General features: G+C 40.3%; 1 protein-coding gene across 2 annotated transcripts; it reads left to right on the forward strand.

Moving 5' to 3' along the window:
• The first annotated feature begins 6,857 nt into the window (after positions 1–6,857).
• mrpl52 (mitochondrial ribosomal protein L52) lies at positions 6,858–7,891 on the forward strand. 2 transcript variants are annotated; one of them, XM_002941508.5, is made up of 5 exons: positions 6,858–6,964; positions 7,055–7,166; positions 7,261–7,328; positions 7,568–7,632; positions 7,722–7,891. In XM_002941508.5, the coding sequence occupies exons 1-5, from the start codon at positions 6,925–6,927 to the stop codon at positions 7,869–7,871; spliced, it is 435 nt and encodes a 144-aa protein (XP_002941554.2). In that variant the 5' UTR covers positions 6,858–6,924; the 3' UTR covers positions 7,872–7,891. The 2 variants fall into 2 exon arrangements, with proteins under 2 accessions (XP_002941554.2, XP_017945037.2); XM_018089548.2 differs by having other exon boundaries at positions 6,945–7,166.
• Positions 7,892–10,211: the final 2,320 nt, after the last annotated feature.

Below are 10,211 nucleotides of genomic sequence, written 5' to 3' on the forward strand. Positions count from 1 at the left end.
TTTTGGGTGAATTCTCAAAAAATCAGTTCGAAACACAACATTTTTAAGCACAATCCTTCAATATCTAAAGGGGTATAATTCACTGGCACATTCATAATTTTTATAGGATATGTCTCCTTTAAAAAACAGATTTTGTTTTCTGTCTTAAAATGTGTCCAGTATATATGAATGGCAAATACAGAGCAGCACATGCAATAGTAACCGCACAAAAAGTAAAAGGCAAAAGCAACTGCACATCAGGAAAAGAAGAAGAAGAGAAAGCAATTTTGTTGGGAGTAAGCAATGGCTTTTAAAGTGGGAAACGCTGACAAACGTACATAAAGTTCCTCTGTGAGTGTGTGCATTTTGTTTATACGTCATAGGTCACCCAAGGATATTATCAGATAGGCAATACATTCAAAGATATCGCTGTCCAACAGAAATTTTCTAACCTGTCTGATCTACTAAACATCCAATCACCATGGTACAAAAATTGGGACAGAGCCCATGCAAACGTTTTGTGTAATTATATCAGTGTGTGTATGGGCAGCTTAATTCACTTGTGTACTGGTGAACCTGTGTCAGAGTCTGAGCTCCAGTACAGTGTTTTCTTACACGTGTATGGCATTATAACCTAATGCACATAGATAATAATTAGTGGCATTTAAAATTTGTAACATACATTTCTACAATATACCAGTGGTAGATACAGGTCACTTTAGTAGGAGGACAGTATACTTTACGCACGGTGGTGCAACAATATTAAACAAAGGAGAAGTAATTAGACTAGTATTATAAGGTCCCTGGACATCTCACAGTCTATATAAAAGAGAAGTTAAGGTAATTCAAAATTGTGGGTGTGCACAGCTCATTGTTACTGAAATGTTTCCTTTAGGAAGAAGTTTCTATGTAGAAAAACTGTGAATAGAATGATTGTGAGAGCTTTTTTAATGTTAGGGGGTTGGGAATTCCTGAGGCAGTGGACAAGAAGGAAAAAAAAGAATTAGTGCATGAGTCAGTCCTTAAAGTCTGAAAGATGAATAATAGATTGCCCTGCAGAGCACAGGGCCATGTGGGGGGTGTAATTAAAAATCCAGCAACCTGTTTAACGTTTTTGTTTTTAAAGAAGAGCTAATATCTAAACCACAGTCACTTGCAAGAAGTTTTTATACTTTATTGCAAGGATCTGTGAAAGGAAGAGGAAACTATAATATTTACATTCACTTAAAACACACACTGTGCAGTTAAATGCGTCAGTCTGCAGCATCAAATACATTCCATCCCCAATTCTTCTTCGTCTTCTTATCACAGCTCTAAACCACCACAAAACTCTTCAAATTCACTTTGCCTTAGTCATGCTTCATGCCCTTTGAGGATGCCATTAGTTTATCTGTTTCCAAAGAAATAGGAATCTTTGAAGCAAAATGAAATGACGCCTGCATCTACAGTGGCTTGCAAAAGTATTCGGCCCCCTTGAACTTTTCCACATTTTGTCACATTACAGCCACAAACATGAATCAATTTTATTGGAATTCCACGTGAAAGACCAATACAAAGTGGTGTACACGTGAGAAGTGGAAGGAAAATCAAACATGATTCCAAACATTTTTTACAAATAAATAACTGCAAAGTGGGGTGTGCGTAATTATTCAGCCCCCTGAGTCAATACTTTGTAGAACCCCCTTTTGCTGCAATTACAGCTGCCAGTCTTTTAGGGTCTGTCTCTACCAGCTTTGCACATCTAAAAACTGAAATCCTTGCCCATTCTTCTTAGCAAAACAGCTCCAGCTCAGTCAGATTAGATGGACAGCGTTTGTGAACAGCAGTTTTCAGATCTTGCCACAGATTCTCCATTGGATTTAGATCTGGACTTTGACTGGGCCATTCTAACACATGGATATGTTTTGTTTTAAACCATTCCATTGTTGCCCTGGCTTTATGTTTAGGGTCGTTGTCCTGCTGGAAGGTGAACCTTCGCCCCAGTCTCAAGTCTTTTGCAGACTCCAAGAGGTTTTCTTCCAAGATTGCCCTGTATTTGGCTCCATCCATCTTCCCATCAACTCTGACCAGCTTCCCTGTCCCTGCTGAAGAGAAGCACCCCCAGAGCATGATGCTGCCACCACCATATGTGACAGTGGGGATGGTGTGTTCAGAGTGATGTGCAGTGTTAGTTTTCCGCCACACATAGTGTTTTGCATTTTGGCCAAAAAGTTCCATTTTGGTCTCATCTGACCAGAGCACCTTCTTCCACATGTTTACTGTGTCCCCCACATGGCTTGTGGCAAACTGCAAACGGGACTTCTTATGGTTTTCTGTTAACAATGGCTTTCTTCTTGCCACTCTTCCATAAAGGCCAACTTTGTGCAGTGCATGACTAATAGTTGTCCTATAGACAGATTCCCCCACCTGAGCTGTAGATCTCTGTAGCTCGTCCAGAGTCACCATGGGCCTCTTGGCTGCATTTCTGATCAGCGCTCTCCTTGTTCGGCCTGTGAGTTTAGGTGGACGGCCTTGTCTTGGTAGGTTTACAGTTGTGCCATACTCCTTCCATTTCTGAATGATCGCTTGAACAGTGCTCCGTGGGATGTTCAAGGCTTTGGGAATCTTTTTGTAGCCTAAACCTGCTTTAAATTTCTCAATAACTTTATCCCTGACCTGTCTGGTGTGTTCTTTGGACTTCATGGTGTTGTTGCTCCCAATATTCTCTTAGACAACCTTTGAGGCCGTCACAGAGCAGCTGTATTTGTACTGACATTAGATTACACACAGGTGCACTCTATTTAGTCATTAGCACTCATCAGGCAATGTCTATGGGCAACTGACTGCACTCAGACCAAAGGGGGCTGAATAATTACACACACCCCACTTTGCAGTTATTTATTTGTAAAAAATGTTTGAAATCATGTATGATTTTCCTTCCACTTCTCACGTGTACACCACTTTGTATTGGTCTTTCACGTGGAATTCCAATAAAATTGATTCATGTTTGTGGCTGTAATGTGACAAAATGTGGAAAAGTTCAAGGGGGCCGAATACTTTTGCAAGCCACTGTATCTGTATTTTTTGGGGGTTTATTTGTTGCGTCTTTAAGTTTTACAGATTGGTTGACACAATTGCAATTGTTTTTTAACAAGGCTTGGGGTTAGGGGAATAAAGGGCAAAGCATGGCAAGACTTCATCCATGGAACAATAGTAGTAATAGCAAGTAATAATAAAACATTTCATTTAGGGCTCTGGCACACCGGTCGCCTGCCACATATCTCCCTGTTCGCGGGCGACTAATCTCCTCGAAATGCCATCCCACCAGCGAAAACGTAAATCGCCGGTGGGATGGCATACGCAGCGGCGCGATTTCACTGAAATCGCGAAAGTTGCCTTGAAAAGACTAATCTCCCCGTGTGCTAGAGCCCTTAAGGTTGAGGCAAGAAGAACAGACATATAAATTTTTTTTTGAGCCATTAAAGGGTAGCTAATGCTTTGGAAAACATTGCAAGTAAAATCAGTTTCATAAAGCAATATGGCTCCTGTTATGTCTATGAATCCCTATGAAATGAAGATACAAGTGCTGCAAAGCACTTCTACGTCCTAGCTTGTTTGCACTGCCCTCACCAACAGAGTTGGACTGGGCCGCCGGGACACCAGAAAAATACCCGGTGGGCCCCAGCAGCACAGACCCAACCCTATTGCTGCTTCCTCTGGCCTCCAATGTCCTCCCCTAACGCTTTTCACGTATGCGTTCAGGGGAGGACGTCGGACAGAGGCCCCTACAGGGGGGGTAAGGGTGCACTGCAGGGGGTGCGGCTGGAGGAGGCACCTTGGGGTGGTGCAGGGCCCCTGGGGACCCCCCAGTCTGACCCTGCCCACCAACCTCCTGCACGGAACATATGCTAAATGCAGTGCCTGTGAAAGTAACTATTGCTATTTATTGCACATTCTGGAAACAATGCTGGGCTAAGGGCAGCCCAAGGCACTATGATGGCAATTTCTTCATGTCCTGAATTGCACTTTGCTGTAATTCTGACTTCCTGGTTTGTTAACCTGTGAAACTTTAGCTGCCCTGCTCTTTGGGTTGTCCCTATCCAAAGTGAACTCTGTGCTCTCGACCATGGTTATGTCACTCAGTCTCCCCTCATTTCTTACTACCTTTAGGGAAGGCATGCAATCTCACACATTAAGTTTAGGATACACCAACATATCAGGGTGTTTATCTTGAGAGGAATATTGTCTATTATTGGCAAAAAAATACATCTACAAAAGAAGTGAGGCAGTAAAGGTTCCTATCATCTATTTATTTGTAATAACAAAACAGTACCTTGTACTGCTCCTAAGATATAATTAATATTTATTGGAGGCAAAACATCTAGTTGTGTTACTTTAATGTTTAAATGATTTTTAGTAGACAAAGTATGGTGATCCAAATTATGGAAAGATCTCTTATCCAGAAAACCCCAGGTCCTAAGCATTGTGGAAAACAGGTCCCATACCTGTATATCAGGAATCGCCAACATTTTTTTACCTGTGAGCTACACTCAAATGTAAAAATTGAGAGAGTTAAAGAGCAACACAAACATAAAAAAGTTCCTTGGGTACCAAATAAGGGCCATTATTGGTTATTTGATATTCCCTATATAGACTGGCAGCCTACGGGAGACTCTGTTTGGCAGTACACCTGTTTTTTATGCAACCAAAACTTGCCTCCAAGACAGGAATTCAAAAATAAGCACCTTATTTGATGTCACTGGGAACAACATCCAAGTCACTGGTTGGGAATTTTTAATATTTAAGTAGCATATGTAGTGAATGTGACTGATAAGAGATATTAGCCATACACCAGATACTGTATGGAAAAAAGTGATTGAATGTGGAGAAAGGGTGCTCTAGGGTAAATGAACTAACATCATAAAAAGGAGAATCAAGAAAACCTTTATTGTTAGGCTTATCTTTATTTAAAAACATTCAATATATTGGTCATTTATTGGTTAAAAAGAATAACACCTGATCATAACTCATTTCTTTTGGATCCAATCCATTGTTCACAGTGTAGTAACTTAAATATATATACACTACTATTTAGTAGGAAGGAAAAGTATTGGTACTTGATACCAAGCAACTTCTAACTATTGGGCCCATGAGGTGGGGGAGGGGGTACAACTATTACTTAATTTACAAAGAGAATATATATGTACATAACATAAGGTCATATTGAAAAGAAAGCAACCACCATATCTGGTTAAAATGGGATGGTGATGCTGCAGAACTGAAAACTTTACCAGTAACCAGCCTTAGGTTGCTTGCACAGATCTGGTCCCCACTTGGTACAAAGGTAACAAAATGGCACTTCTGGGGGGTTTGGATCTTGATGAGGTCAGTGTATTAAGTCATTAACAGGTAGCTGAAAATTGAAGAACCTTCGCCAGATCCTACTTTTTGTATAGACAGCAGCATTTCTGTGATCAGCTTTACTGGGTATCAGTTAAAACAGGTTTGTGTCTAACCAAGGTCCCTGCTTATCTGCTTCTGTAAACATGAGATGGCGCAGTGAAACTAAATCAGTCTATTTTCCCATGGGTTAAGCCACATATTTTGTCATGAAAATAGTGATTAAAGGTCTGTGTGTGCCACAAATCAATTTTGAGGATAGTTTGACAGAAGCAGCAAATTAATATATAACAGGACCTGATCAACAGGGAACACAAATGAGTTTAGAAAAAAAAAAGATTTGAAAAAAAAATCAGACTTGAAACTGATGCAACTGCATTAGCGGGTAGGAAGGCATTTCAGGGAGATTTTTCATCCGCAGTAGTAGAGATTTAACTGCAGATAAGCAGTGTCGGACTGGCCCACCAGGATACCAGGAAAACTCCCGGTGGGCCCATGTGTGAGTGGGCCCTCCTGCTCCTGATCATTTGGCCTGTTTCATGGTCATTCCCTATTTCTGATTGGGAAGAAAGAGGAGAAATAGTTGAAAGAATAGATGCTAGCATGTAAATAAAAGAGATTAGTAGAATAAAGAGGTTGGGTGAGGAAAGGAGGAAAAATAGTTTGGAAAGCGGTTCTAGGGACTAAGTTTTTCTGGTGGGCCCCGGGGTTCCCAGTCTGACACTGCAGATGAGTAATTTCCTACAGTATGTGCCATTGCCCTAAAGGCTACTATCACTCTAAGAATCCTTTCTTCACCAAGGCTTCTGGCTTGTACAAACCTCTCTTGGGGGTGGGACGGGATTCACAAAAGTGGAATAAACTGAAACAGTTTTATGAATAGTGGTTTGGTAGACTTTGGAGTTAAATTGTCATTACAAAATATGAAATTTCACTCTCCACCTTAGAAATCCATATCTTGTTGTGTGCATTCAATGCTTACAAACTATGCAATTTTATACTACTTTGCTACCCTAGGCTGGGGTCTTTCTCTCCTAATGAGGGGGGGTGCCTTACATTTGGCTTCCCCAGTGATTTTTACCTTTTCTTTTACTTTAATAAGATGACAATCGGATTAGCGTTTGCTTAATTTATTAGCAATGGATGGCTGTCAGTCAGTGTTCCTTTATTAATTTATAAATTATGTTGATTCTGTTACACAAGTCTCTACTCCCTAGCTTGAAATTGACGCTGTCTAAAAGTTTCAGATCACGAACTGTTCGCTTTATTCTTTAGTAATGTATTTGCACATGGATATACAATTGTCTACTGGCAAGGACGACAGATAGAAATTGCACAGATCAAGTGCAATTCCAAAACTGCAGTGATGTACGACACGGTCAAGTATTAAACTTCCCAAAGAACAACATTTCATAATATAGCGATGTAAAGTTCCGTAACAGTGTCGCACACTGCCACACGTAACATGGCGCCGATCTCTTGCTAACAGCCTGAGCTTCTGGTGTCTTTGATTGGTAGTTTTGGCTAAACGTCATATGTGGGGGCAGTCCTAGCCTTGGGGGAAAGATGGCGGCGCCCTTAATGAGTTTAAGAACCACAGAGCAAGGTTGGTGTACGCAGACATAAAGTTAACGATGTTTCGCTTACGTTATGTCTCTGTTATATTGTCGTACTGCTTTATATTTGTCTTCTTCAGTTACAAGGCTGCTATGTGTCGGGCTGAGAAACAGTGTTGATATAAGCAGAGCAGGGAATAGGAATGTTCATAGTTCTACAATAAGGTGTGCAGGGCAGGACTGGAGAATGAGGTGGGTGTTCGGTAGGATTTTGCTCTTATTAAAGTCAATATAATGATGTGTTGCTTATATCTTAGCTGTCCATTTGGATGCAATCTCTTTGCAGGCGTGGCTTTGCCCGCAGTGGTTCTGAATATGGCCCCCTGACAGACCTACCAGACTGGAGCTTTGCAGGTAAAGTGGTTTAAAATGTGTAGAAAAGAACTTTGGGATTTGACAGGACCCCGTACCATAGGAGAGTCCAGAGTCCACCAGCCATTCTTACAGTTTAGCTATAAGCATGAATGCATTGGGGGTCTTGGAAGTTGTAGCTCAGCATAATACAGGGACTGTAGACTAAACATCCTTGAGGTAGAGAGCGAAGGAGATTTTGTTTTGAGTTGTTTGTAACAAAGCGACTCCCTGATTTACAGATGGTCGTCCAGCACTACCATGGAAAGGGCAGATCAGGAGAAAGGAAGAGCGAGAGGCATTAGCTGTAAGTTTTTTTTTCTTGAAGAGTGGCATTTCCACCATTTATTTGTAAGATTATCGAATTTGCAGTAAATAACTTTTGCTTTGTTTCAGCGTCGGGTAGTTTTGCTAAGCACAGAAATGGATCAAGGCATGATTAAGTGGCAAAACAGTCAGCAAGAGATGAAAGCAGAACAGCTACAGAAAGAGAGAAGCAAACTGAAATCCAAGGCATCCCCTAATAAAGCAGCAAAACCCCAATAAATATAATTATTCATCAAAAATATTGAGTTTGGATTTCTTATTGCAGCACAGAGAGGTATATTCTTGTATTTGCTTTTCCCAGTTTGTGATTCTGCTCTGACTTCCTGTTTGTGTCTGTCTTTTGAGGTTGGCTCTGGCTTAGTGTCAGTTACTCAGATCTACCCTTCCTACTATCCCAAAGCCACATCATTGTATATACAGTGTGTAATGTAGAGGGATATGAGATACTTAGACCACAGCAGAAGTAATATTTACAGAAACAGACCAGATGAATGAAGGCAAAATTAGGGATATTTCACTGAATCACACTTCCTTGCTGTGAATCACACGTGCCATTTCCCATTTCTATTTACTTGGTTGCGACTCATTGCAGGATGTCAGTACTACTGAATACAAATCACCCAAAGACCAATGGTCACAGAAATTGGTCAGAAACTTGTTTATATAAATAAGCTATTCGGTGTTTGAAGATTTTTAATGGAACTCCATTGCCAGCAAGAATAACAGGAAAGCTAAAAGGGGTTGTTTGTTTGCGCCTGCTGGGCTAGGTGGACCCCCGTTTGAAAGCAGGAAAAGTAGATGTTATGGTTATGGCTTATACATCAGAAATTTAAAAAAGTGTTTCAATTAGAAATGCAGTCTAGAAGCATTTGCAGTAGCAGGAAATGGTCGAAAGACAGGAAGTTTACAAATTAACCTGTGCTCTATATGCACAAAAAACTTATACTACTGGTGGCTATTTGCTGCCCCTGTATGAGTGCTGTCTGAGGTAAGGTTCTCACTTTGTCTCATGGCAGAAGTACTGCTTGCAACTTCTCATCCACATGCCTTTTAAGTCTGTAAAACATAAAGTCACATCTGTCCTTTACTTGGATCAGTGAAGCTGTCATCATTATTACAATCCCCTTTCTAAAGCCCGAGGCATTAAGAATGTACAACAGAGGGAGGTGCAAGTATTGTCATATACTATAGTTAAAAAACAAGAATTTAGCAGTTTAGTAGGCACAGGTAGAGCAATAAAGATTTAGTTAAGGAATAGAAGATATCATGGGTTTATTTGGGGAGAAGTAGCATGTGTCTCAGCAAATTAGCTTTTAAATACTGCAACATAGAGGCTCAGTTGGCTAGAAGATGCCAGTGCTAGGATGGAACTAGTTTTTGTTAACAAAATATGTCCTCAAAGCATCTATGAGAGTACAGTAGATCTTTAACAAGGGGTTTTATATGTAGTGCACTTATTATTCCAAAAGTATTGTACCAGACTGTAATAAAGCAATGATGACATGCAAAGGAGTGGGTGGATCCCCTGAGAAGACTTGGTCCTTTAAATACTCATGAAGGACCATATACATTCTATTCACCTATAGTTGGGCAGACCTGTTTTTCCCTCCTTTCATTATAGAGGAAAGCATGAAAAGCATTTTAAAGTATATGTTTGCCAAAAGAGAAATAAATCTGAAAATCAGCCTGCAACACAATAAATTAAGAATCAGCAATGCATGTCATAAATTACTAGGGTTCTATATAGACTGAAAAGCAGTATACAAAGTGCAAAAGGCATAATCCACCTTTTTTGCAATCTACTTTCCAACCTTTCACTTTCCCCCCTCCCTCTGTGGCCCTGCACTTGCAGCAGGGGTAGTCATAAATTAGCCCTTCTGAAAAGATCTGACTGTATGGAAGCCTGCCTTAAAGAGGTTGTTCACCTTTGAGTTACCTCTTAGTATGTTGTAGAGATTAACGTTCTGAGAGAATTCATAATTGGTCTTCATTTTTTACTATTTGTAGTTTTTTAATTGTTTGAATTTCTGTTCAGCAGTTTTCCAGTTTGGAGTTTCAGCAGTTATCCCGTTGCTAGGATGTAACTTACTTTAGCAACCAGGGAGTTGTTTGAATGAGAGACTGGTAAATAAATAGGAAAGGGCCTAAATAGTAAATTATGTTATAAAAAGTAACACTGACTGACCCCCGTTTGAAAGATTTAGAAGAAGAAAGCAAATAAGTAAAAAACTAAAAAAAAATGGATAATGAAGTCCAATTTAAAAGTTGCTTATAATTGACCAATCTATAACATACTAAAAGCTAACTTAAATGTGAGTCACCCCTTTAAGGGTAGGGGCACACAAAGTGGATCATCCACTTTCAAAAGAGGAAAGTGATCTGCTTCGATGCACTCTTTCCTGTAGCTCAGCTAACAGACATGGCGTTGGCCTGTGTGGAGCTACATGGAGGGGATTTTGATGCAAAAATGACTACTTTAACGTTTCCATGCAGATATCCACTTCATGTAGCTCCACACAGGCTGACGTCATGTCTGTTTCTCTGTCTTTTTCTCTGTCA

This window comes from Xenopus tropicalis, chromosome 1 (genome assembly GCF_000004195.4).
Source record: "Xenopus tropicalis strain Nigerian chromosome 1, UCB_Xtro_10.0, whole genome shotgun sequence".
NCBI lineage: Eukaryota > Metazoa > Chordata > Amphibia > Anura > Pipidae > Xenopus > Xenopus tropicalis.

Coding starts and splice junctions, on each gene's coding strand:
- mrpl52 (XM_018089548.2), top strand. CDS start 7,009: ATGTCTCTGTTATATTGTCGTACTGCTTTATATTTGTCTTCTTCAGTT. Junction 7,167..7,260: donor GGGCAGGACTGGAGAATGAG/GTGGGTGTTCGG, acceptor ATCTCTTTGCAG/GCGTGGCTTTGCCCGCAGTG. Junction 7,329..7,567: donor ACCAGACTGGAGCTTTGCAG/GTAAAGTGGTTT, acceptor CCTGATTTACAG/ATGGTCGTCCAGCACTACCA.